Genomic DNA, 27,483 nt, shown 5'->3' on the forward strand with positions numbered 1-27,483 from the left:
GTTTATCGGTAAGGATGAATTTTGATTGGTAATCTAGGAATGGAGGTAGATGATTGGCGGACCGCGATGGGGGCGGGGCTGCAGTTCTCAGTATACACACTGGGTGCTGCTTGAGAGGGAAGTGCTGCTTTGGTGCGACGTGGAAAGGCAGAATGGCATTTATGTCTTTTGTAATCAGACAAGTGAAATCCAGAGACACAATAAGAAAAGAATGCCAGCTTCCAGCAGGATATAACTCTATGATGTAGCACATATGCACACTGACTCACCTCTGTGAAGAATAACTGTCAGTCGTCATGGACGGAGGGTTGACTATCACTTTTATATCGGTGGCGATGTTTGTAGGTACATTTGTACTTGGATTCATCCCACTGTTGTTCAGGCTTAACGAGGTAAGTGTTTGTTTTCTTAAAGTATGGTTAGTCGGGAGATTTAAACTATACTCAAAGTATCCTATCAAGATAACATCATTCTTGAATCAAACTTTATAGACATTGAAACTGCAGTCTTTTTATTGTGCCATCAAAGCATACAAGTGACTATTACTAAGATTTACACCCGTAGATGATGATGATTTATGTTTTTGAATGAGAAGCATTGCTTATTGTCATGAGAAACTTGAGAAATCGCTCCGGTTCAGCCTTTCAAATAAATCCCTGTGGGGAGGGAACACTGCTCAGCTGAACATCACATGTTTCTCCTCAGAAAAGCCTGCAGTTTGTCTCCATCCTGGGGGCTGGACTGCTGTGTGGAACAGCGCTGGCCATCACCATCCCTGAGGGAGTGGGTTTACTGGAGGAGTCATGGAGAGGTGAGCAGAACATGCCATATAATCCAAATCCAATAAAACAAATGTCAACCTGTCAAATGTGGCTTGTACATGTTTGATTGTGACCCACCACTCAATAGATTACCATTGTGTTTTGGGCTGGAGAATGAAGCACATCCACCAGCCACTTAACAGCATTTAAACGGTGCCAATTTCGAGTCCTATATTTATTTGTAGTACTCTTTCACTCCCATGTCGTTTGTTGTCTTGCCAACTGATTACCCATAATTGGTGCTGTCCTCAACCACCAAATGCACACCTGTGCTTGATTGTAACCCCTTGAGATGAGTGATGAGGCACATGGTGATGAAAGCAGGCTTAGTGTATGCTGCTCTGCCTTGTTGTTCCTTTATGTGGATTTAATCAAAAGCTATTCCTGTGCTTCGTCCTCTCTCTGCAGCATCCTCTTCCTCCTCTGATGTGCCATCCGGTCTGAATGCCAGTGAGAAAAATGAAAATGTAACTACCACTGATGGTCCACCTCGGTTTCTCATTGGGATGGCTCTAACTTTCGGGTTCACCTTCATGTTTGTGGTGGACCAGATCGGAAGTTACTTCTCCATGCCTGGCAAGTTGGCATTTGTATACAAATTCAAAATCAGAATTGCTTTATTTGTCCAAGAACTGGGAAATGTATAACAGCAGAAGTATAGTGCGGAATTAAATAAAAAGGTATAAACACATTATTATTAATAATAATAATAATTTTGTTGCTAAAAAAAATTAGCAACAAAACTTGTCTTAACTGAGAGAGTACTAATTAATACTTCATCCCCACTCATTTTTAACTCACACATGCCTCCCTTCCCAAACTGACACACACACACACACACACACACACACACACACACACACACACACACACACACACACACACACACACACACACACACACACACACACACACACACACACACACACACACACACACACGCGAAAAACAAGCTTGAGTTGTTTAAGTGTTCCCCATAAGGCGCGTTCACACCAAGTACTTTTCCCACAAAGGTTCTCTGTATTTTGGGTGGTCCTGTGGCTCATCTCGTCTACAGAGCCTCGTAAATTGCGTTCCATATATGTTTAATTGTTTTTCCTTGTTACTGTCTATTGACATGTGCAACTTCTTATTTCAGGGAGAGCGTCTCTTTTGGCTAACAGTGTCGGCATCACAGCCACTTTGGGGCTGGTGATTCATGGTGCAGGTACACAGCACAATCTCACTATCTCTGTTGCCTTGTGTTTACCTAATGTACACAACAAGGAAACATCCTTGATGCAAATCAGTGAAAATGTTAATTAAGACTCTTTTACCTTTTATTGACCTCTTTCTTTTGCAGGCTGAAGCTTGACCTAATTGTCCCACATGTGAAATTTGGCATTCAGAAAACAGAATATCAATCCAGACTTATTCATCGGTTTGATATAATGTCTGTCTATATTTTTGTGAACATTAAAGGTCCCCTATTATACTGTTTTTCATCAATATATGATAGGTCTCAGATATATATACAAACATGTCTCTGAAGTGTTTGGCTCAAAATACCAAACAGATTGTGCATATCAGCATCCCATAAACCCCTCTGTTTCAGCCCTGTTTCAAAAGTGCTGATTTTGTGTCTGACTGTTAAACACCTTCACTTTTGAAAGAAGATTCATAACATTCATCTGTTTGCAACATATATCAATATTCCAATTACTTGTGTATAGACTATTCTGCACTATTTTTATTATATTTTCTTTACTTGCACTATAATCTGTTTGACTGTGTTGCACTGTTTGAGGAGCCTGTGACCTAAGATTTCCATTGTCATAACTACACTGTAGCTATGTACAAATTACAATAAAAGCCTTGAATCTTTAGATGAAAATATGGAGCCACTCCCCCGCCCCTCTGCAAGATATTTGGGGGTAACAAGGTAACAAGGTGGGCGGGTGTTACCTTAATTGGTCATTGGCTAATACTTACACAACACAAAAAAACATTGTGACATCACAAGGTGGACAAAATTTGATCAGCTCATTTTCAGACAGGTTTTTAAATAAATGGATCAGGACAAAAAGAGAGGGGTCTTTGTTCCTGAAACTTTCAGAATCTCTTTACACTGTTTTATGTATAAAAGACATGAAAAAGTGGAATTTGCATAATAGGTGTCCTTTAACATGTGTCTGTTTGCTTGAAGCTGATGGATTTGCGGTGGGTGCAGCTGTGGCCTCGGGGCAAGTCACAGTGCAAGTTATAGTATTCCTAGCTGTGATCCTACACAAGGTGAGTTTCCTGAGAGAACCTGTCAGTGAGAAACATGGTATCCAAATCAATACTCAATAGAAATAATATGAACTCCTGATCTAATATCCTAGGCACCTGCTGCTTTCGGGTTGGTCTCCTTCCTGATGCATGCAGGCCTTGAAAAGAAACACATTCAGGGTCATTTGCTGGCCTTCTCAGCTGCAGCGCCCGTACTTGCCATCACCACTTACTTCATATTACATGCAGTAAGAAAGCCCCAACAGCCATTTTGTGTCGTGTCGTACAGTTTGACATCAGTATTATTTGATGTGATGTGTTTTGTGTCCGCAGTCTGGCAGCTCCTCTCAGAATCAGCTCAGTGCGACAGGAGTTGGAATGCTCTTCTCGGCTGGGACGTTCCTCTACGTGGCCACAGTGCATGTTCTCCCCGAGATTAGCAGTAGGAGGACGGGCAGACCCTCCTCTGACCCCCATCAGTACTCTGGAGCTGAGGCCCACCGTGAGCGATATCTGGGGCTCCTGGAGAGCCTCACTTTGATCCTGGGGGTCGGGCTTCCTATGGTGCTGGCCCTTAAGCTGCATGACGACTGAGAAGGAAACGTCAGGAAAAGTGTAGTGCAGTGCAAAGGTCACAGTGTCACCACACCTCAAAGGAAAACACCTGTCCCTTTTCACTTCCTGTATGGCAGAATGACAAGGCAAGATGTGTGGAGAAAGAGAGTTTACCTCGCTGTGTTTTAGTCTCAGTAAAAATGAGTCCAGCTATTGTTTGTGTATCAAAGGAGCTCTCCAGTGGGTCTAAAAACCTGATAGCTAATATATTTCCTCTGGAGAGGTTTCCATTCCAAGACTGAAAAAAGGCGCTATTTGTTGTTTGAAGTTTGAATACAATAAGCCTTATACAGGCCCTTTCATCATCACGTCACAAAGATACGGAAAAAAATGTCGTTTTAAAGGTGAAATCCCAGTAACTCAATATATTTACACGATCAACCTGTAACCATAACTGCTCGTTATGATCACTGCTCAATGTTGTGCTCTTTTTTGTTTTCTCCACATGTTTTTTGAAGTGGTAAACTACAAAACCTGTGTTAAGTCAGTGTTAATACAAATATAGAAACAAAATGTCTATATTAAAGCAATTTACAATTTAAATAATTGTTTATTTATTGAATTGTAATACAACTTTCATACAAACAATGTTAGGAAACACTCCACTTGTTATGGTCTAGAAGAAATGGACACATCAGAGGCCGGTCCTACGACGCTGGTTCACTTCTTAGCGGGCTAGATCTCCATGGTAACTTATGCTGAACGGCTAGCCTGAGGCCTTTACTAAGAAGCTGGATTTTCGCTTAGCGGGCTAACTTCAGGGAAAAGTCTGGGTTTCCGGTCCTACGACGCTGGTTCTCTTTTTAGCGGGCTAGATCTGGTAACTTATGCTGAGCGGCTAACCTGCTCCGGAGCAGGATAGATTCCAGGATAAGAGATCAACTCAGTGAAAGCACCACCTACTGACCAATCAGAGCTCCGTGTGCGGAGTTTAAAACGATCAAGTCATATTACAGGAGAAAGGAAATACAGTTTAAACTGCCGTTGCAGGAAAGACGGCCGGCAAAAATCACCGACTGTGTGAACGTGAAAATTAATAGAATATCACCTCCCATCTTCAGAGCAATCTGACTATTTTAACATTAGTGTTAAGAAAGCTTACTTATGGCGCATTCACACTGCAGCGCGGAGCTCGCTTTAAGCGTGCTGAGCCGTGCTGAGCCGTGCGGGGCCCGTTTTTGGTTGCGCTTCCACTTGGCCTAGTTTTGGCCCGGGGCTACTTTTTCACCTTTTTTCTGGCCCGACTAAATCGTGGTTCTATCGAGGCCAACAAGTGGGGCCAACAACCGGGCGGAATATGCTAAACTAGTGACGACTGCTGATTGGTCAGAGAGAATCGTCACAATTCTCGCGCGACTTAATCCCTAGTGTCGCATATATTAAGGGACGCTTGCATTATTTTTGAAAACAGTCAACCTAAGAAGAATAAACCACATACCAAGAAGCAAGGACACGATGGCTTCCACATCCTCCATTGTTGTTGTGTGTTTTGTGAGTTGTGTCGCATTGAAGATGACGTCACGGCAGTTGTATGCAGCGTCGCTCCGCCCGCCAAAAAGCCGATCGCCCCGCCTACACTGCGTTAATATAGTAACTACCCCAGTTCCTAAACTGTAATGTGAGCGCAGCATTAAAGTGAGCCGGGCCTAATAGGGCCTAACCAAACCAAGCGAGGCCGAGCGAGGCCTGCAGTGTAAATGCGCCATTAAAGTGTACCTATCATGCTATATTTGAAACATATATTGTAGGGCCATACCTATGGGGCAGAAAAGTATTTAGTCAGCCACCAATTGTGCAAGTTCTCCCACTTAAAAAGATGAGAGAGGCCTGTAATTTTCATCCTAGGTATACCTCAACTATGAGAGACAAAATGAGGAAAAAAAATCCAGAAAATCACATTGTCTGATTTTTAAAGAATTTATTGGCAAATTATGGTGAAAAATAAGTATTTGGTCAATAACAAAAGTTCATCTCAATACTTTGTTATATACCCTTTGTTGGCAATGACAGAGGTCAAACGTTTTCATACACTGTTGCTGGTATTTTGGCCCATTCCTCCTTGCAGATCTCCTCTAGAGCAGTGATGTTTTGGGGCTGTCGCTGGGCATCACAGACTTTCAACTCCCTCCAAAGATTTTCTATGGGGTTGAGATCTGGAGACTGGCTAGGCCACTCCAGGACCTTGAAATACTTCTTACCAAGCCACTCCTTCGTTGCCCGGGCGGTGTGTTTGGGATCATTGTCATGCTGAAAGACCCAGCCACGTTTCATCTTCAATGCCCTTGCTGACGGAAGGAGGTTGTCACTCAAAATCTCACGATACATGGCCCCATTCATTCTCTCCTTTACACGGATCAGTCGTCCTGGTCCCTTTGCAAAAAAACAGCCCGAAAGCATGATGTTCCAACCCCCATGTTTCACAGTAGGTATGGTGTTCTTTGGATGCAACTCAGCATTCTTTCAATCCTCTTCTGGATCATCTAAATGCTCTTTAGCAAACTTCAGGCGGGCCTGGACATGTACTGGCTTAAGCAGGGGGACACGTCTGGCACTGCAGGATTTGAGTCCCTGGCGGCGTAGTGTGTTACTGATGGTAGCCTTTGTTACTTTGGTCCCAGCTCTCTGCAGGTCATTAGATCCCCCCGTGTGGTTCTGGGATTTTTGCTCACCGTTCTTGTGATAATTTTGACCCCACGGGGTGAGATCTTGCGTGGAGCCCCAGATCGAGGGAGATTATCAGTGGTCTTGTATGTCTTCCATTTTCTGATAATTGCTCCCACAGTTGATTTCTTCACACCAAGCTGCTTACCTATTGCAGATTCAGTTTTCCCAGCCTGGTGCAGGTCTACAATTGTGTTTCTGGTGTCCTTTGACAGCTCTTTGGTCTTGGCCATAGTGGAGTTTGGAGTGTGACTGTTTGAGGTTGTGGACAGGTGTCTTTTATACTGATAACGAGTTCAAACAGGTGCCATTAATACAGTTAACAAGTGGAGGACAGAGGAGGCTCTTAAAGAAGAAGTTACAGGTCTGTCAGAGCCAGAAATCTTGTTTGTTTGTAGGTGACCAAATACTTATTTTCCACCATAATTTGCAAATAGATTCTTTAAAAATCAGACAATGTGATTTTCTGGATTTTTTTTTTCTCATTTTGTCTCTCATAGTTGAGGTATACCAAGGATGAAAATTACAGGCCTCTCTCATCTTTTTAAGTGGGAGAACTTGCACAATAGGTGGCTGACTAAATACTGTTTTGCCCCACTGTATATAAAACATGTCTGTGAATAAAAAAATAAAAAATACCAAACAGATCATGCATTTTAGCCATGCCTCATTCCGCTCTATTTGCTCTTTTCCAGCCCTGTTTTTGCAAGGGCTGATTCTGCTTTTGTGGCAGACTACAGCGCCACTTACAGGCCTGGCATATGTACTACAGCGCAGTGGCGAGCCGTGGCTTTTATACCTAGGCCCTCTGAAAACAGCGGCCCGGGGTGCAAAACGCATCAATGACAGCGGCCCTCTACCACACAAAACAACACCATTTATATAAACACCTATCATGACAGGGCACCCACAGCCAAGTAACAATTACAAATGAATGAAGTCGGCACGGCGGCCCACATTGAAAATGACTTAGGCGGGCTTACCTTTGATGATCAAATCACTTAAACACAAAGTCCATCCTCCTGTCCTTTTGGATGAAGCACTTGAAGGTGGGCCATGCAGCTGGAGCTTTGCCACTGCAGTTTATCAGTGTAACTCAATCTTGAAAATGACTCGGTTAATAATTTCGCAACGATGTCCTCACTCACTATCACTGACATGAGCCATCATAAACGAACTTATGCTAATCATAAATCTATCGATTAGATTTATGATTCGAAAATAATAAAAGTAGGGTAGACATGTGGATATTATCCGGCTGAACAAAACGTACATTTATCTAACAGGTTCGTTCCACAGACCTTATTTCGAGCTATTTTTCCAAAATCCTATGGAGATATCCCATTGCTTTTTTGTTGAGGGAACCTGAGCGCAGCTTCTTTCCGGGTTTTAGGACGCGTCACTGCACCACTTTATACACACGGGCCGTTTCTCAATCGCGAGGAAACTGGCTTCCAAGCCAATATTTCAAGAACACCACGTCATCGAGTGCCGCCGAAGGACTGTTCCAATCTCCAGCATACTTGGAATTCCACCGAGGTCACGTCCTTGGTTTGGGGGTAATTTCGAGTCTGAACATGGGTAGACTTCGCGTCCTTAAAATCCCCACAATGCTTTGAGCACGGACCAATTTCAAAAACCCTTGAGGAGAATGGCTGAACCGACGCAGCACAGCACACATTTAAATGTAAGTATGTAGTGGCGTGGAACATGTGTTGGTAAATATGTTACTTTGTTACATTTGTTATCACCAAAAATGTGTTCCGTGAAAGTAAAGCAAGTTCATAATTAGATAGACATCGTGAGTTATTTATTTTCGGTATAGTTTATGTTGAAACCGTTAGAGAGAGTGGCACACTTGTTAGCCTGTTCCATTCTTCTTTGTTTTCCGAAGCCGTGGCTTGGAAGTATACTTGCTTCGTTTCTGAAGGAAGTGACTTGGAAGTATGCGACTACCAAGCCAGTATCCTCATGATTGAGAAACGGCCAAGTATTAAACTCACAGCGGGCGGAACTTGTCATAAAGTCCGCGAAAATAAAGCCCACCCATTTAGAGGGAAGATATGATTGGTCAATTGTACTGTCATTTGATATTACTCTCTCCTTGAGTTACTATAGCTGGCCCTCTGTGAATGTAGAGAGGGACCAACAAGCTCTCCCGTCTTGACAGTAACTCGCAGAGACGGCATTTAACCCTTCACATTCCAACAGAAACTGAAAGGGCCGATTCAAAGGATTTATTTCTTTGGAAATGTTATTTTAAATACAATTAAATCAAGTTATTTCGGTAAAACTAATGAAAAATGTAACAAAAAATATATATAAAAAATATGTTTTTTTTATGTTTTCAAATATACTTTTTTAGAATATCTTAGGCCCTCACATACCTCATTCACACCAATGCAACTCCGGTTCAAGCTTCGTGCTAGAGCTTTTCAGGTTCAAAACCGGTTCTTAGGTTTAGCTCCGGCTCTTTTCACACCGCCCAGAGTCCAACTGGTGCTGCGTCATTGCGTCATCGTTTGCGTCATGACGTAACCGTGTGCGTGCCTGCTTCATAAAGCCAAAGCCCACGGAAACCCCTCACAGCTGACACCGACAAAAACAACAATGGCCGATTGTGCTCCAGCTTCCTCTGTATCTCTTCGGAAGACCAGATTCCCAGGTAGCTGGTCTCTTCAGTGGACCACTGCTGCTTGTTAAGTTTCTCCATCGTTGTGTACAAACTGGATAAAATGCGGGCTTTTTGTTGTTCAGGAGTTGATCCCGCCCCTGCCCCTTCCCCCGCCTCGACGTAAGCGTGGCGTATGTGGTGCTTTTGCTCTGGCCGGACAATTTTTTGGTGCTTGAAACGAACCGGATTCCGGAGCTAAGAGGCTGCTCCGCAGCGGTGTGAATAGGAAAACCCGGTGCTTTTCAAGCTCCAGCTCCGAACCGGCCCTGAAACACCATTGGTTCAAGCTCCGTGCTAGAGCTTTTCAGGTTCAGAACCGGTTCTTCGGTTTAGCTCCGGCTCTTTTCACACTGCCCAGAGTCCAACTGATGCTGCGTCATTGCGTCATCGTTTGCGTCATGACCTAACCGTTTGCGTGCCTGCTTCATAAAGCCAAAGCCCACGGAAACCCCTCACAGCTGACACCGACAACAACAACAATGGCCGATTGTGCTCCAGCTTCCTCTGTACCTCTTCGGAAGACCAGATTCCCAGGTAGCTGGTCTCTTCAGTGGACCACTGCTGCTTGTTAAGTTTCTCCATCGTTGTGTAAACACTGGATAAAACGCCGGCTTTTTGTTGTTGTTCAGGATTTGATTCCGCCGCTGCCCCTGCCCCCTCCTCGACGTAAGCATGTGACGTATGTGGTGCTTTTGCTTTGGCCGGAAAAAATGTTGGTGCTTGAAACGAACCGGATTCCGGAGCTAAGAGGCTGCTCCGCTGCTGTGTGAAGAGGAAAACCCGGTGCTTTTCAAGCTCCAGCTCCGAACCGGCCCTGAAACACCGTTGGTGTGAATGAGGTATTAGACGGGACAGTGATATCATAAACCTGTTAATGTACGCATTCAAACACTTTTTCTTTTACCAGCTGTATTCACCTTGCAGGTGCAACTATGTGGCTTTTATCCTGGATAAAGTGTTTAAGTCATGGATGTTTAAAGTTGAACGTCTTTATATTTCTCTAATATTATAGTTGACTTTTCATTCAGGAAGTATGACGCGCTGCACTGTCAGTACGCTTGTCCATGTTTGTGATTGGTCGAATGCTCCAAATACCACCCCTTTCATGGGAACACACCCTACAAACACTGTAGGGTGGTAATACATGTTGTCATGCTGGATCACTCAAAACAAACTGCTTGATTTGAGGAGGTGTTGGAACAATAAACCATCACGTGCAGTCGTACAGTATATAAGCTAAGCAAAAAATGATGTGCTGTGGCTCACAGAGCATGTTTTTGTTAAGCTGGATAGCCTATACATTAAAGCAATGGGATCTAAAATGATTCACAAGATACAACATAAAGAGAACAAATATTGTATCATACTTTTCTCAAGTTGTGACTTTTATACATTATTTGGTTATATTTGAAAAGCTAAAACCAGTCTGGTTGAGTTTTCACATCTCATAGATATATGCAGCCTGACATGGGGGGGTTACAACAAGCTTTATTTCAAAGGGTCAAAATACAAAATAATACCACTTCAGTAGAGCACAACTTTATTGTTAATTATGCTGATGGGGGGTTACTACGAGGTCAGACAGAACTCCAAAGATTTATTCAAACTTTAAATATATTTAAATGTCATCGTAAACGTACACATTTATAAATATGGCACAATCTCAGGGACTTTCATCAAATTAAACTGTAAAAAAAAAAAAACTCTACAGCTCTGATACATGATGATCCATTGTAGCTCATGTGCAGCGCAAACACTCTCAGGTCCAACTCATTCACATAAGGGTTTAGCTCATCCTCAATACACATTTATGATCCTATTGCAGGAGGGGTTTCTCTTTAAATTCCTATATATATATTCTGTTATTTAATGCCTGAACTGTAGGCTATCAAAGCCTATGAGAGCGGCAGTTGATATGGAGAGTCTTTCATATCTTCATGCAGCTCATGGAGGCGGTCAGCTGCGCCTCCCGGGCCATCTGATCAAACGTCCGGCTGTGTGTGTGCTGCCTCACCCTCTCCCTCATGTGAAAGGAGGCGCGGGCCAGCCTGTGCGCCTCCTCCTGAATCTGCTCCCTCTGCCTCCTCAGTCTCTCACTCCTCACATCCTTCATGAAGATGCAGCTCTCTGTGACCTTCCTCTCCTCCTCCTCCTCCCTCTGCCTCCTCTCCCTCAGCCTAAGGTGGGAGGTCTGCCTGTGTTGGTTGTGCTGCTGCGCCTCCTCAGACCTGCTCCTCTGCTGGGCCTCTGCGTGCAGGCCGGCTCTCTCCGAGCGACGCTGACTCAGCTGAACCAGGATCTGTTTGTGTGTGAGCTCCTGATAGCTCTGCAGCTTGGCCCTCAGCTGCGCTCTCTGAATCTGCAGCTCCTCCCGGGCTGCCCTCTCCTGCACGTCCCTCACCCGAGCATCCACAGCCTGGGCGTGTTTCTCGCAGGATAATCTCATCTTCATGTCAAACGTGCTCCTCATCTGCTCCACCTCTTCCACCCCCTGCTGCTCCGCCTTCTGTTTCAGCAGGATGTGTCGAAGCAGCTCCCTGCGGTTCCCCTCCTGCAGCCTTCTCCTCTCCTCCCTCTCCTGGGACACTTTGCTCCTCCTGGCCCTCTGCTTCTTCTCTTCTGCCACATGTCTCTCCCTCTCTCTCTCCCTTTTTTCCACCTCCTCCCTTCCCCTCAGCAGCTTCTCCTGGTAGTGTTTTCGCCCCTCTGCCTCTCTGTGTGCAGCCTCTATTTTCTGCCTATGGTGTCCCTCCACCTCCTCTTTCTGCCTCCTCCAGCGGTCCTCTTGCAGCACCACCTCCAGCTCCAGTTGTACCGCTTTCTCCTTCTCCTTACGCTCCCTTAGTCTCCTGCGGCCCTCCAGATCATCGTGCCAGCATTGCAGGCTCCGTCTCAGTTTCTTCCTCCTCTGTTTCTCTGCCTCAGCGCGTTGGGCCTCCTGCTGCCTGCGGGCCTCCTGTCGCTTCTGCTCCTCCTGCTGACAGACCTTCAGGCAGGCCTGCTCCTCCTGGTGCTTCACCAACATGAGAGCTGCTATCTTGCGATCCTTCTCTGACAGTGTCACACACATCTCCTTGTTGATGTCCCTGGTGAGCCTCTCTAGCTTCATCTCAGTGGCTGGAGTGTATCTGAGGTCTCCCAGACTGACGCTGCACACGGTGCTCCTGTCTGGCTCTCTGTAAGAGGACCTGCTGGCAGATTTCCCTTTAACACACAGATCTGCATACGGGATACAGCTCATTGTGTCTCTGTCCCTTGAGTGATCCTTCAGTTTGGAGTCAGGCACCACTTCCGGGCCGGGCACTTTGTCACTGCCCGGCCACCTGTCCCTAGCAGCCTCCCGGATAATCCTCTCCCTCTCCTCGCGACACATTTGTAAATGCTTCATTCTCTCCTTCTCGTAGGATTCGTGCACAACTCTCATGGACTCATAGGGCACGTGGTGCTGGTCAGCTACCAACTCGTTTAGCGATTTGATCAGAAGTTCAACAGGTTTGACACCGAGTCTCGTGCAGGACTCTAATGAGCGGGGACTCGTTAAGACGTAGCGACTCCGCTCCGCTTCTGCAGAGTCAAAGTTGTGCAGGTCCAAACGTAGCCCGGGAGACGTGGTCCTCAGCTCCCCCATGATAAAACAATAGTTATTACCTGGATAATTGTTTCAGGTGCGAACAGTGGTTTCTGCTCCCGTGCTGCTATCCCCCCTGTAGGTGCATGCTTTCGGCTTTCTCTTGGAGAGGTCAAGCAGGGATTAGCTGCGTCTCTCCAGACAAGCGCACTACTAACCTCAGCTGTAGGTGACACACTGAGACAGCTCAACATTTCAAAAAGTAAATGTGTGTGGCGACTTCAATGTTCACAGTAGTTTATGGGGAAGTGATCACACTGATAACAATAGAACCGTTATTGAAGAAATTATGGATTCAAGGAACATGTCTGTTTAAATAATGGCAGAGGAACAATAATAGATATTCATAGGAATAAGATGTCATGCCTTCATTGATTTAACATTGTTCCTTCAAATATAGCAAGTTAACGGAAAATATACAAAAATAATATTGGTAGCGATCACTTTACTATTATTTGTTCTATAATATAGACTGACAAAAATATCCCAGAAAGTAAATGCTGCTTTCAAAAGGCTCAATGGGACACACTTAAAGAATAGTGTACTTTTTTTTAGCTATAGCAACATTAGAATGAAATGGTAATGTAGCTGAATGTACAATTGAGGTGACAGAAATGATAATGCTTCCATAGGTATACCTAAAACTATGATTACAAGAAAAAAGAAAGTGGTGGTGGAATGATGAGTGACTGTAAAAGAAAGAAATCGAGGTCTCAGAAACCTGAGGAAAAATCTGAATCTAGAAAATCGGATAGAATATTAAAGAAAGAGAGCCATAGCATGCAAAATACTCAAAACAGCTGAAAGGAACACCTGGAGATAACATGTTCCTAAATAGGTAGAGAGAGAGGTGTGGGCCAGGTATGGAATATGGATAAAAACCTACGACTATACCTGTTTGATACCAGTTCTTGCAGACAGCATTAATTTAGCAATGACGGATAGGGACAAAGCTAACCTTCTAGGAAATGTATTTTCCAATGTTCACAGTGGAAACCACCTCAATGAAATTCACAAACATAAGAAATAATTATAATAAATTATGAAAAGATATGAATAAACGGAAGAAATTAGATTAACAATGGATTTGGAATTCAAAGAACTGAAAAGGGCTTGAAGCAAGGTTTCTGCCCCAGGGGAGGATCAACTCCTACTCAGTGTTTAAACATCTGTCAAAAGAAGCTTTGGAAATTGTGCTGAACCTTTTTAATAAGATATAGGTTGAAGGTAGATTACCTTATAAATGGAAGACAGCATTAATTCTCCCATTTGCTAAACCAGGGAAACGTTCAGAGTGCAGAGAAGTAGACCAACAGCGTTGACATCACATTTGTGTAAATGGATGAAAAAAATTATTGTACACAGATTAAATTATCAGTTGGAACAAAAAAAAGATATTCTATTTTACAGAACATTTAAAGTAAAAGCAGGATCAGAAATATCAAAAAACATTTGAAATTCTTAATGGAATACCTCAAGGGATTGTAATCAGCCCTATACTTTTTTATATCATCATAAACAACATCTTTGAACATACAGGAACAGGTATACAGTAATGTCTGATGATGGAATAATCTGAAAGAGGGGTACATACTGTATACTAAATATTTAGATAGAAAGCAATCATAAACGTAGAGAGATGGTCTTTCAATTGGGGATTAAAGATTTCCATCACAAAGTTGAACTATATGCTACTCACTAAAAATAAAATAGGTAATGAAAAGGGACTTGCTTTACAGTACACCTATGGAAAGAGTAAAAGTGTCTAAATATCTGGGCTCGTGGTTGGATGAAAATTATACATGGAAGAATCATATTGAAAATATAGAGACTAAATGTAAAAAGGTATTAAACTTAATGCGGTCTGTAGTTGGATTTCAATGGGGAACTGAAAGAGAAGCCTCACTATTCAGGACTCTGATGAGATCTACTTTGGATTAAGGTTGTATGGATCAGCAGCAAAAAGTCAGATTGAAAAGCAATACAGAGGAATAAGACTCAGTCTAGGAGCAAGCAAAACCACACCCATTAACACATTACGAGTAGAATCTAATATTGGAATTAATGAGAGTTAAATTATCTCTAAACTATAAGAATTCAGGAAATAGGTAATCAAAACATAGCTTGAACTGTTTTACAAAACTGTTGGGAGTATACTTCATTTTCAGCAAAGGTTTTTGGATGGGACATTAATAAGAAAGTTAAACATTACAAATTAGATAATATTCTGAACAGACCTGCAATCATTAGTACCTCCATGGATATTTCCAGAACCTAAAGTAAACATTGAAATAGTAGAACAAATTAGAGAATGGTCCGAGATGGGTTTATACATTGGGTACAAGGGGCAAGAATTCCTAACAAAAAACGACTTTAACTTTGACAGATTCTGAAATCAGGTCAAACTGTTCGAGAGGATATTTTAATTGAAGTATGTTTCATTACTAAATATACAACAATTAAGAATAGATTAGATAGATTAGTAGATTGTTGGAATCTGGCCCATTTTGGAATAAAGGGTCACAGACAAACTTGCAAAAAGTGCATTAAATAAAAATAATGATATTTAAAAAATGTGTTTTGGGGGATCAGAAGTAATATCGTTATTACAGCAAGGAATAATGAAATCCTTGCAGGATATATGGAATACTAAAACAAAGGGTAGAGTTTATTACAACATTCTAAATTCCGTCAGAGGGTTATTTTTTAAAGGCAAATGTATAAGAGAAGTTTTTTTCCCAGGTTGAGATTAGGGCACACTTATCTATATGATACCTTGTTTATCAAACGAAAAGGCACCAACGGATTAATGTGAGATTTGTAATTTAATAGGATTTAGACAATTTAAAACAGAAAGAGGAATATTTAAGAGTAGACGTAGGAATGGAATGGAGCATTAAAGGATTGTTACCGATTGGAGATAAACAACTGCAGCTGCAAAGGGCTTTAGCGTATTGGGTTGTCCGTTGGTGTTCGGGTCAGGGGGTCACAGGTTCAAACCCCACTGCAGTTGTCGGTCGTTGTGTCCCTGGGCAAGACACTTCACCCCCAAATTGCTCCTGTGGGGATTGCCCACACAGTATTGAGTATGTAAATCGCTTTGGATAAAAGCGTCTAACAAGTAAAATGTAATGTAAATTAAATATTTAAAAAATACAGGTTTAATATCCAGAATATAGTTTTATTTATTTTGTATGTGAGAAATTATGCTCATGATGCTACACACTCCGTTTCATTAGATGGCGGCATTCACCTTAAACGTTGGTTTGTAGCCCGCCATAAACTAATAGAAGAAGAATCTAACTTTGTTCACGTCAACATTTTTGTGATGATCCTGGCGCGTCTTCAGTCTGCCGAACAGGTAGCTATGTTAGATTAATTGTAAACAGATGTATTGATGTTTTAAACAATAACCCGCTCTGAGTTTACTTTCAGTGGGACCTTTGCTAGGAAATTACGTAGGACGTTTTAGCTTCGTTGCTAACACAACTGATTGTACTAGCTAACATCGGCTAACGTTTCCTCAGATCAAGATGGTAAACCGTTCGGAACTTCCGTGTTAGTGTTAGCCGCCGATCTGGGAGAAGTTTGCTTCTGGTTTGCAGAGTTTGGGTTTTTAAACACATTTCAGCATATTTTGTATGTATTTTGTTATGTTAACCACACTGTACTTGATATATAACACAAATGCAATGCTTAGTTAGTGTTTAATACAAAGTTAAGTAGATACTTCTGTCCTTATGCAGAAGCCAACGTTAGCTATGGTTCGTTTCCTTCTAGTATGTATACAGTAAGACACTGGCAATTCGACTGCACTATATTAATGATGTTATGTTGATCGACTTATATTTAATATGACACTAGCAACATTTTCATTGTACTATCTTGTAAAGTAGCTAGACTGGCTGGTTTCTATCTCGTGGCTAAACTTCCAGATCCAAACTCAGATAGTCGCACGGTTGTTGTTGTCGTCACAAGGTAATTTATTAGTTATAACATTTACAAGCAGAGAGGTAGCCTACTTTGTTTATATTGATCATGTTTTGCGTTTCTGCTCACTAAACAGCTCTTCCACTAAGTGACGCATCATGAAACGTGCCAGAGGCAGTGATGGTGAGGAAGCTCCCCGCCAGAATGCCCCTGCAGGCCAGAGGAAATCGGACCAAAGTGACGGGGACAACAGTGGTTGTGACCTCGGCCAAGCTGACATGCAAGACGAAGACGATAACCCGGGGATCCGGAGGGAAATACGGAGCAAGTACAGAGAACTCATCCAGTCAGTGCAACGTGAGTAAACAGAGGGTCTGGCAAGGCAGTAAAGGTAGGATTCTGTTGGCATGTCATTAATGTATTTCGTTCTTGTGTCCCCCCTCCAGAGAATAGGGAAGACATGCTGAGTCCCTCCAACAACAAGCTCACAGAAGTTTTAGAAGAGGCAAACAAACTTTTTAAAGATGGTAGAGTGACACAACCACAATCTATGGCACACCTGTTGCATGACTGGACTGCAGGAAAATGCATTCCAAAAATATTTTTCTCCATCAGAGCAGCATCTTTAAACATGCACGCGAAACACATGTACTGTGATGTTATATTTGAAACAATTGACCCTATATTTGTGCATGTTCCCTGGCAGTGCGGCAGTCGAGAGAAGCTGCTCTGGATGCTCAGCTCCTCGTTGTGACCTCAGACCTCGGCAAGGAGAAAGCCAGCCAACTTGCCGCGGAAGGGGCTGCTTTTGATCCCACTGCTTTCACTGAACACCTTGTGAGTATATTATTTATACACGTAATTACTGCCAAAGTTCAGTTCAGTAGGTTCAGTGACCACAATGGCAGCTGAGGAAAAGCTGTTACCTTCATACATTGTTGATAGTTTCTTTCTTTGGTTATACAAATCGTACATCATTGCTCTTATAATATCTATAAAACTGAGAAGTAGGTTTGTTTTCAGATCTTTCAACAAAGCACGGTCAAATACATATATAAGACCATGTGACATAAACAGAAAGATAACATTGCAACTACATGAAAAAAAACAACTATAAAAAATGTAGAAAGTCATAGGGCTGCCCCCAAATAGTCGACTAAACGTTACTCGGCTAATATAAAAATGTTTTCATTAGTCTATTAGTTGAAGTAAAAAAAGAAAAGAAAACTCCATCTGTGCGCTGTGTGTGCCGTGATGAGTTAGCCCCTCACTCTTTACCCAGAGCCTGGGGCCTCATTTATAAAGGGATATACGCTCAAAAAATGGCGTACGCCAGTTTCTACGCAATGTTGATTTATAAAATACTAACTTGACGTGATGTGCGGTCCTCCACGCAAACTCTAACCCATGCGTACGCACTAAGCGGAAAAAAAGGGAGAGAGATTAAAGCCAATCTTAAAATGATTTAACAAACGCCTGTTTGAGACTCAGTGCACACAAAAACATGTTATTTAAAACCTCCTCGAATATGTTGTGTTAATGTTATGAAATGTTTTTTCATAAATGATGCGGTAAGCAGGAGGACAGAATTACGTCTAAATTGACGCCGTTTTGCATTTCTATAGGTTGTAGATACGAGCATGGTTTTATATATGTTTAATACATGTTTAATCGTGTTTTATGCCGTTTGCTAAGACTTGATAAGTCGCTCTTAAAACACAGGAGGTATGGAAACTAAGAGCATCATATGTGGTCAATTGTACAGCTAATATAACACAACACATTAGTTGTATTTCCTTTAACTGGTGGATATAGAGTCATTTCTTAGAGTTTCTCATCAAGGGGCGGTCTCCTGTCCCCGGTACAAACACACTGCCTGAGGAAGGCTATGTGTATTTTTTTTGTCATTAACCTTTTTCGGACCACTTATTTATTTATTTTGGTGACGATCCGACCTCCATGCTGCTACTCTGGTTCAAACTGCATCCACCAAACAATAGGATTTATCTCGACCTCCCCAAAATAATCAAAATCTGACACAATGTGAGATGTTTTTTTTAGCTGTCGTCATTTCCTGCGATCTTCTTCATGCAGTCAGTGAAAATGAATGAATGAAAGGGCGTTTCTTTGAGTATTTATAGGCAAATATGGGCGTTACGTGAAGCCCGCAAAAGCTGCACCGCATTCCGAGTCGGTTGTGATTTATAAAGGGAAACAGGCGTAGGAAGTGCCATACGCGCTTTCCTCGCCGGTACGCAATGTTTGGTGAATCGGAAAGTGGCGGAAAATGTATGGACCTATTTTTCGGATTTCTACTACGTAAGCAACCTTCCCACGTCAATCCTACGCACGGCGTTATACATGAGGCCCCTGGTCATTAAGTCAATTAACTGAAACAATTTTGGGAGAAAAATAAATAAATGATATTTATAATCATAACATTATCTACGTGCAACGATTAGTCGACTAATCTCCTGAATACGTCTTTAGTTCAGGGCAGCCATAGAAGGTCAATATGTTAGTAATGTGAGTACCAAGACCGAAAACGTTGCAGTAGTCATGTGGAGATCTTTTTCCCTCTTCTCTGACAGCTGTCCTACATGGGTCTGAACCGACTGAACGACGGGGAGGACGAGCAGCCAATCGGAGAAGCTATTGGCTACCTGCCTCCGGATGCTTGGCACAAAGTGGCCCAGAGAGCAGAGAGCTGTTTCAGGGCAGCCCCCTCCTTCCACTACATGTGAGTGCCTCAGCAGGCTATAGGCTTGTTTGAGACGCGTTGCGGCTCGCCTCGAAAGTAGACGAGAATAGCCGATCGCATCCGGGGGAGTTCTTCTTCTTCTTCTTCTTCTTCTTCTTCTTCTTCTTCTTCTTCTTCTTCTTCTTCTTCTTATTCTTCTTCTTCTTCTTCTTCTTCTTCTTCTTCTTCTTCTCCTTCTTCTTCTTCTTCTCTCGGTTTTTTGGCGGATTGCAAACAACTTTAAGGTGCATACCGCCATCTCCGGAGTCGTCTTGACTCGGTTTGCATTTATAAAGAATGCACACGTGTTTAATCGTTAATGTCAGATATGTACTAAGTAAATACATTTGTTCCTGCTCAAGATTAGATTCAACTCTATTGTTATTGCACAGATTACAGGTACTGAGACAACGAGGGGGTATGAATACACTAGATATACACAGCAGCCTGTGAGCAGTATGAACAGTGTGTATGAATCCTATGGTATGAATATGCTAAGATCTACGTAGTAGAGTATGAAAACGGTAAGCAGTGCAAGTATAGTATAACATTATATAGATATTAATTTCATGATGATAAATATTGTGGAACAATTACGAAAAATGTTAATGGAGGGGGCGACACAAAACAACAACAAACTTTTGCCGAGCCAATTGGAGAGTTTCATCACCAGCAAGTGGTAAAAATCACCAATCAGCGCTCAGCTCGAGATACCAGCGAGTCGTTTCCCAACAAGCATTTCGCTTCCGCAGCCCGAGGAGAGGAACTGCGCCGCCTCGCCGCGCCTCGCTCTCAAGGCTGCGGGCTTCTTTGTCCCGCGAGATTTCAACATCTCATGTGAGCGAGCCTACAGAGCGAAGTCGGACAAAATGACTAACCATCATGCAACGCACGAGCAAGACGTTGATCGAAATTGCGCAGGTCTGCGCAGGTCTCGCTTGTCTCAAACAAGCCTTATGGGTCAATAACAATTATAAGAAATAACAGAAGGCATCACAAAATGTTCGTAAAATTAAAAGCTGCTGATTTGAAGTCTGCGTTGAATGAACATCAACCGTTTTCAGAAGATAACCCGATCTCTTTCAGTTTTCAAAAACTCAAGACTTAGTTGCCTCACTCCTGTTGTTCCACTACCTTTTGTTTAGTAGCCTTTAGGCAAATTGCTCTTAAGTAAGCAGAGATGCAGTGTTTATGTCTAATGCTTTTATTGTGAAAGGGAGATTACACATTTTTTAAAGCAGAGCTCATACAGAACTAATATTGACAATGGTGATGTAACCATTACTTAACCCAAAAGTTGTCTATTGCCACTTTAAAGATGTTTATTATTACTATAATTGTTTATAACTCAAGTATTGCGTCTTTGCTGGGTTTTTATTGTTCCTAGCTCTACTTTCTGTCCCTAAATCTTTCATCATTGTGGATCATTTCATCAGGATGGGCTCGTTCCATGCAGAGCCGCCTCCTCCAAAGCAAAGGATAGAGCGGCAGAGGAAGGCCCCCGGAAAAGAAGTCAAAAGGATAATGCCTACTCAGGTAACTTACAGCCCCATGGATTTATTTTGGATAATGATACACCTTTATCTAAAAGTAACATTTTCAGTCAATAATCTTTCAAAACACAGCGTTTTTGATTGTCATGTTAATGTTGTCTTGTCAGCTGAAGAAAATGGGAGGCTCCCATCAAGAAGCGACAGAGAAAGAGGTGGAGAGGATCCTGGGATACCTGAAGACGTATTACCAAGACGATCGTGAGTTTAAAGCCGACCTATATGATATTTCTTCATCGTGTGATTATTATTCGCTCACGTGTCTCTGCTTCTGTCACAGCAACATCCCCGATATCCTATTACGAGTTTGTCATCGACCCCAAGTCGTTTTCCCGGACAGTTGAGAACATTTTCCACACGTCCTTTCTCGTCAGGGTGAGCTTCCTTAGCTGATGTTTGGATAAACGGAACTTCTCTGCCCTCTAGTGACCGTTACCAAGTGTGAAAATGCTGTTTGTGTTTCAGGATGGGCTGGCTAGGATGTATTTAGATAATTACAAATTACCTGCTATAGGTAAGAAGATTTCATATTTTGATGTATTATTCTGATCAATACAAATGTCTCTAGATAAATTATTTAACCAGCGTTCTCTGTCTTTGTTTCTCAGCTCCAGTGGAGGAGGGAGAGGTGGAAGCTGGAGGATCAAGCATCCGTAAACAATGCATTGCCTCCATCAGCCCAAAACGATGGAAGGTTAGCAAGTTTTAGCCTGAAAACTGAGAATATACATGGCTAAAATAAATGTTAACTCTTTTTGTTATGTCATAATCCTGATTTTCATTTTGTCAACTGTTATGTTGTTTTACCCAGGAACTTATAGGGGCCTACGACATCAGAGACACAATGATCGATCCTTCAAACATGCAGCCTGAGTGATGGACCCTGCCGCCTTTTTTTTTGTTGAATTGTTCGAAACGTCCAGCAGTTACTTATTTCTGTTGAGCACATTGATTTAATCTGAGTTTTTTACTGTTTTAAAAGTTTGAATAATAAAAGGAAAAAAAGGAGAAAGCTGGTACTGTTTTAATTAATTAATCGGAATATGACCTATATTGCTGTCATTTGAATGGCTTTAAATGAGGTTTGGGAAAACCTGGGTTAAACTTTGTGCATTTAAATATTTGAAATTGTTGTGCTCTAGAACAAAGAGGCATGTATGAGCATTTAAAGACCATGACCCACAGACGTGCAACTAGTGACAATGAGTCACAAGTAGAGATTGCTTTATTTTAAGGTCCCACAAGGTTTGAAAAGGCAGGGAACAAGTGGCTTACAGTAATATGAAGCACAACGGTTTGTTGTCCCGATATCTGTGTTAAAGCAAACATATTAACTACCGACTTAATGCTTTTCAACCAACCAACATCATCCTTCCAGGTTCAGGTGTTCTCGTACAAGGTTAATCTATTGTCATCGTACAACACAGGTATGCAATAAAATGCAGTTGCAGTCCTTTTATGCTACATACAAAAACAAAACAAGCTAAACTTTTTTGTGGAGGATGAATGCTTCAGCTGGAGGAAGAAGCTGCACTGTAGTCAGGTGGTACAGTAGCAGGTACTTCCTGTTCTTGACCGATGGCAGCAGGGGAACAGTTGTGGCTTGGGTGTTTTTATTTATTATCTCTTGGATTCTTCTTGGGCATGTTGTTCGGTAGATGGGCACCTATGATGTCCTATGCACATCCTTTGCCAGTTGATGATGTTTTCAAATGTGCGATGATCATGCGAGGTTGTTTGTGATGCTGATTCCCAGGAACTTTTTTTTTTTTTTTAAATAAAAAAAGGACCTCCTTGGCTTTGCGTTAAGCAGTGGGTTGTTATCTGAGCACCACTCTGCTAGACTTGGTCTTTCTCTAAACATTCTCATGGTTGTTATCGTGTACTCTTATTCCTGAACAATAATGATAAAAAAAAGTGCAATTCATTGATACCCTTTTTAATAAAGTCTTTATTCTCTTATTGTTTTATTTAAAAGAAAACCCCCTTTTGTACACCCCATGTGGAACGTTGGGAAAATATCTTGTCAGGATTCATGTTTCTGCTGTCATGTAGCGGAACCCAAAACGTGGATCAAAACATAAAAAACCCTGCATAAAATATGTGTTCAGTCTCTCCTGGCTCTATTTTGACTGAGTTAACATCACTATGATTCCATTCAGCTAGATGAGCACACTGATATCATTGTGTGTTCTCATCATGATGATGTACGAACATCATCCTTGCATCTCCTGGCACTTAAAGAGACAGGCACTCTTTCTGCTGCCTCCCATCTCGTCCTCTCTCCCTCTGAGCATGTTTTCCCTCCAAAGCAGTGCTTCAGTCACACCCGTGCAGTGATGTGAGGCTAAGCTGCGTATGAGGCAGAGAAGAGCAGCTCCCTTCTTCACACTCCTCTAATTAGGCTCCTTATGTAATGACGTTTTTTTTGTTGCTTTTTTTTTATATATAACAATGACTTGAAAAGATATGTCACAGGCTCACCAGGGGCAATGCAGTGCAGAGCGCGTATTAGTCACTGAGGCACACACTCGTACAGCCACAGAGGCGTGCACACGCTCACTCCACTGCTCCAGCAGAGACCTGCCAGCCCCGGCGATGCTCAGGCTGAAATAACGATGCAGTTCTGCAGAAAGGTGCTCTGCAAGCCGTGTAGTGCCAGAGTCACTTCACCAGAGGAGGACATGGAATACAAGATGGGGAGCTGCATTGGAATCTCACGCAGACAGGTAAACAGAAGAGGGAGGATGCTGAGCAGAGGCTGCCTGCAGTGCAGCATCCATGCCTGAGAGTGGACGAGGAGAGGGAACAGGCTTTACCAGTCAAGAGTCTTTACTCAGGCAAAGGCAGATAGAGAAAAGGAGCTCTCTAGTGTTGGAGGAGGGGCGACGTCAGAGAGGAGAAGGAGCTGTGGAGATGCTGAGTGTAGATGCTGAGAGGAAGATGGAAGGCATGTTGACATGATAATGTACATGTGTACGGTTCATCTGCACCAGGGCCTGGATGACAGTTGAGATAGGAGTAACCTCCAACGGAAGTGTATTTGGAAAGTATGCTGTGATTTAAGAAACTAGAGGCAGTGTTATTTATAGGGATGACAATAAGTCTTGGCACTCTGCTGAAGATGGCCTGTGATGATGAAACAGGATCCAAAATACACTTCAAACCCTCTGTAGTCCAAATATAAATGTGTCTCTTGCTTGCATGTTGCTCTGGCCGGTGGTGGTTAAGTCAGAGTGGGTTTGTGATGTTTGACTATGGTCTGTACATGTCAATCACTGCAAAATGTACGGAAGTGAGGCGTTGACAGAGCATCACACTGAGGTTTAAAGGATGAATAAATGTGAAAAGGTTTCGGGTTATTTTGAATATTATCATCAGGGAGTTAGGACTTCTCATTCTCCTGTCCATACACTGAAAAAACTGAAATGTTGACTTTAGTTTAGTTTTTTTTCTTTTTTTCGAGCGTGTAAAACCAAAGAAAATACAAATTAAACAAAAGATGATACAGACATGATACAGTACTATACAAATGAATGCAATAACAAAACGAAATATTTAATTAATAATTGAATAATCTGTAGTATCGTTGTCTGATATCAATAAACAACAAAGCTTTAGCTAATTACACGTCCGAAAAGGGGTCGGAAGAAGTTTACACTTATTTAATCTGACCCCTTCTCCCTTTTTTTTATTTTTTATATCTTAATATATATTAACATACAATATAAATTGTATTTGTATCAACTTTATTTAAATGTATTTCGTCAACAGATTTCATATAACTGTATTAGGTTAGTGGAAAGCAATACCATTAAGTTGAAGCATATATGTTTTATTTAAACTTAATATTATTGCTTTCAACTAACCCAGTTATATGGCATCTGTTGACATAATACATTTAATTAAAGTAAACGTTTCAGTTTTTTCAGTGTAGCATGCCTGTTTGTATACAGTGTGGCCTCAGATCTAGTTCCCTCCAGCTGACTGGCGCCCCCCCCCCCCCACACACACACACACAGATACCTCTACCACCCTAAGCAGACATGGCTTCCCCAGCTCCAGTTCGGTCTCCTCCCCTAGGGCCTGTCCCCTCTCCTGTCCTTGTCCTGTGTCCCCCCTCCGTCCTCTCCTCCCACTCTGCGTGTGATATTAAAAATAACTTCAGAGAGACCGGGGCTCCTCAGAGGAGATCGCAGAAACAAACATTGGCCTTGAGTCTGACAGTAAACAAAGATTGGATTTGGGTTGGTAAAAGGCTTGGCACTGTGTGAGAAAAAACCTGCAGTGGTGAGTAGTTTGTGAGTTGCATCAATGACGCAGATTTTGGATTATTTGCGTGGTTTGCTGTGAAAAATATAAAAAATTGAGGAAAAAGGGTCAAACTTGGCCATTTTTAAAGCTGCGATGGAATTTTTGTGACTTTGGTTAACTTTGTTATTGTCATGTTTAATGCCATATGAGATTTAAATGTGTTAAGTAGATTTGCCTTGACCCGGTGGCTTCTCTGTCTCTTACCTAGCTGAATTATAATATGTGTATTATCTATGAAATTCAATATCGTATTGTAATTTTTTTTTAAACAGCATTGTATTTAGCCTTGTTGTGTTCCTGGTAGTTTTACTCTGCCAGAGGGGTCAGGTGTGGGGCAGGAAGCAGTAACCTGATACTGTAGGTGTCTAAAGGAAGACATACTGCTCATCTAAACCCTAGAGCTTAAACGATGGCGCATGTTGAGTGACTGACAGGCCAAGATGAGGTGAGAAGAGACCTTGCAAATGTCTAATCATATGATTTGTCCCAGTGCTGTCTGCTTCCGAAAAGCTCTGAAACACTGCCGCCTGCTAAAGTGCATACACGTCCACGGCTGAAATTAGACCCCATTCACACAAATAGCAAGCAGGCAGCGATGGGAAGTGTCGCCACACCAACAAATAATCAGAATTAAGACGTTCAGTAAGGGGAAATCCAGATATTGAATTCCCTGATTGGATAATCATAGGAAATATGTACAACGAAAATGTATTATTTGTATACTTGAGTAGAATATACAGCCTTTGTGATAATAGTTTGGGAATAAAGTGTGCATGACTAATTGTGCACAAGACTGGAATAAAGTGGATAGGCCAGAACTCTATTTATAAAGTCTTGCATATTCAGGTCAGTGGTTTCTGACTACAGAGTTACCGTATATTCCCTGCAGTCATATATGCGGAATGCACAAACACCACTACAGTCAGCACGAGTGTTTACTGCGCAGCTGCAATACATACATCAAAGAAGAGGGGAAATAAAGGTGGATGTCAAGGGACTATTTGATAGGGTTATGAAAGCGATCTCTTCTGTATTTGATATACAATCAAACCATGGCTAAGAGTTGATGTGCTTTTCTTCAAATAATTGAAATATCTTTGCAGTCTTTTTCAAATATATGTATGTTTTTGGATGATTTCATTAGCTTTGACTCATGTTCCTTAACAGACTGAACACTGCTGGAAGCCAACAGACACCCCAATCTGTTATGAGGATTACCTAACTGAGCCTAAGTCACTGTGTCATTATGTGACAGTCACTCTGTGTTACACAATGCATGTAAAGAGATGTTGTATTCTTAGAGACAATACTATTTGTTTAAGGTCATTCAAACCAGAGAAGGGGCTGCTGTTCATAATTGGTCCAATATACTCTAAAGTATGCTCTAGAATACATTTTTATGATTACAAAATGCTTGTTAGTGGATCTGTTTCTGCCTGAGCGGAGGGAAAGCGTGCCCTTTGGTCTGAGAGGGAGGTCTTGCTTCAAGTCCATAATCTCCTAAACAACACACACTTAACCATTCTCCCTCCCTGGTACCACAACCTCATCCCAGAGAGCTGTAATTCTGCAGACTCTGTGACTGCTGATCACACTGTGTGTCTCTCTGTGGAATAGTCCTACGCTGATGGTCCCTCTGTGCCATTGTCTTTCAGCCAGCTGATGTGAGAGGCTGTTGGTTTGGTCAGTTGTGGCCCCGCAGCTGGCTGAGCCATGGGGAACGAGAGCAGCACAACTGAGGCGTTGGTAAGGGTAAACTCGCTGGCATTAGATGGCTAAGATTGCTTTATGTTGCTCAATCTCTAAGAAAACTAACACTGGCTCGCACGATTACTAACTGTCGGCTTCAGTAAAACATTTGGGATGTAAATGGTGCTTTGTGTACCTTCTCATGCTTAATTCAAGCTTTTCTAATAAGCATTTAGATAACATGCATTTTCTCTATTTTGTGGCTTAAAGCATAGGTTAAGATACATGTTAGATGCTTATATGGCTCTAAAAATGTGCTGTATTCTGATTGCTGCACCCTGATGCTTCCAAGCTAGATTTCTTGCAGCTTATAAAATCCATCACGATGTTTTAAAAATCTATGTTTGTTGTAAATGTAAACAAGTTTTAAAAAATGACAAAGAAATCAAGAATTTCCACATGTGACTGTATCCAGCAGTGGAATTCAGGATTATCTTAATAGGATTAACACATTTGTCTCATGAGTTATAGACTCATGTGATCTCATTAGATGTGATTGGAGAGTGAGGCTTAACATTGTTGCTTTTGCCTTAAAAAAACATGTGATTTGT

The 27,483-nt window shown here is 42.1% G+C and overlaps 4 protein-coding genes and 1 long non-coding RNA gene across 8 annotated transcripts in view; 3 read left to right on the plus strand and 2 right to left on the minus strand.

Moving 5' to 3' along the window:
- LOC307043661 overlaps nt 1-27,483 on the minus strand; it is a 401,538-nt gene that overhangs the window by 35,197 nt on the left and 338,858 nt on the right. The gene's annotated exons all lie outside the window — the stretch shown is intronic.
- On the plus strand, nt 90-4,232 carry LOC307043653 (zinc transporter ZIP9). Its single transcript, XM_079688268.1, has 7 exons — nt 90-392; nt 706-811; nt 1,230-1,401; nt 1,964-2,028; nt 3,007-3,092; nt 3,185-3,319; nt 3,405-4,232. Exons 1-7 carry the CDS (start codon nt 297-299, stop codon nt 3,663-3,665), a joined length of 921 nt encoding a protein of 306 aa, XP_079544394.1. The 5' UTR covers nt 90-296; the 3' UTR covers nt 3,666-4,232.
- Nucleotides 10,495-12,864, minus strand: LOC307043642 (uncharacterized protein). Its single transcript, XM_079688235.1, has one exon. It carries the CDS (start codon nt 12,647-12,649, stop codon nt 10,949-10,951), a length of 1,701 nt encoding a protein of 566 aa, XP_079544361.1. The 5' UTR covers nt 12,650-12,864; the 3' UTR covers nt 10,495-10,948.
- Nucleotides 15,855-21,881, plus strand: nsmce4a (NSE4 homolog A, SMC5-SMC6 complex component). 2 transcript variants are annotated; one of them, XM_079688251.1, is made up of 11 exons: nt 15,855-16,010; nt 16,716-16,936; nt 17,026-17,106; nt 17,286-17,416; nt 19,171-19,319; nt 20,756-20,855; nt 20,980-21,070; nt 21,150-21,244; nt 21,335-21,383; nt 21,478-21,563; nt 21,681-21,881. In XM_079688251.1, the coding sequence occupies exons 2-11, from the start codon at nt 16,738-16,740 to the stop codon at nt 21,744-21,746; spliced, it is 1,047 nt and encodes a 348-aa protein (XP_079544377.1). In that variant the 5' UTR covers nt 15,855-16,010; nt 16,716-16,737; the 3' UTR covers nt 21,747-21,881. The 2 variants fall into 2 exon arrangements, with proteins under 2 accessions (XP_079544377.1, XP_079544378.1); XM_079688252.1 differs by lacking the exon at nt 15,855-16,010 and adding an exon at nt 16,292-16,627.
- tacc2 (transforming, acidic coiled-coil containing protein 2) overlaps nt 23,238-27,483 on the plus strand; it is a 50,527-nt gene continuing 46,281 nt past the window's right edge. The window contains exons 1-2 of one of the 3 annotated variants that reach the window (XM_079688218.1): nt 25,022-25,159; nt 26,839-26,929. In XM_079688218.1, the coding sequence (XP_079544344.1) occupies nt 26,897-26,929 (33 nt within the window). In that variant the 5' untranslated portion in view covers nt 25,022-25,159; nt 26,839-26,896. Of the gene's footprint in view, nt 23,599-25,021; nt 25,160-26,838; nt 26,930-27,483 lie in introns of those variants that run through there. The other 2 variants (XM_079688217.1, XM_079688219.1) reach the window with 2 other exon arrangements.

Source organism: Notothenia rossii (assembly GCF_949606895.1).
Source record: "Notothenia rossii genome assembly, chromosome: 6".
Lineage (NCBI taxonomy): Eukaryota > Metazoa > Chordata > Actinopteri > Perciformes > Nototheniidae > Notothenia > Notothenia rossii.

What these genes read in the sequence shown, in the direction of transcription:
- nsmce4a (XM_079688251.1), top strand. Translation starts at nt 16,738, where the DNA reads ATGAAACGTGCCAGAGGCAGTGATGGTGAGGAAGCTCCCCGCCAGAAT. An exon ending in CTGCTTTCACTGAACACCTT is followed by an intron (nt 17,417 to 19,170) that starts GTGAGTATATTA and finishes CTTCTCTGACAG; the next exon opens with CTGTCCTACATGGGTCTGAA. An exon ending in TTACAAATTACCTGCTATAG is followed by an intron (nt 21,384 to 21,477) that starts GTAAGAAGATTT and finishes TTTGTTTCTCAG; the next exon opens with CTCCAGTGGAGGAGGGAGAG.
- LOC307043653 (XM_079688268.1), top strand. Translation starts at nt 297, where the DNA reads ATGGACGGAGGGTTGACTATCACTTTTATATCGGTGGCGATGTTTGTA. An exon ending in TGTTGTTCAGGCTTAACGAG is followed by an intron (nt 393 to 705) that starts GTAAGTGTTTGT and finishes GTTTCTCCTCAG; the next exon opens with AAAAGCCTGCAGTTTGTCTC. An exon ending in TAGCTGTGATCCTACACAAG is followed by an intron (nt 3,093 to 3,184) that starts GTGAGTTTCCTG and finishes CTAATATCCTAG; the next exon opens with GCACCTGCTGCTTTCGGGTT.
- LOC307043642 (XM_079688235.1), bottom strand. Translation starts at nt 12,649, where the DNA reads ATGGGGGAGCTGAGGACCACGTCTCCCGGGCTACGTTTGGACCTGCAC.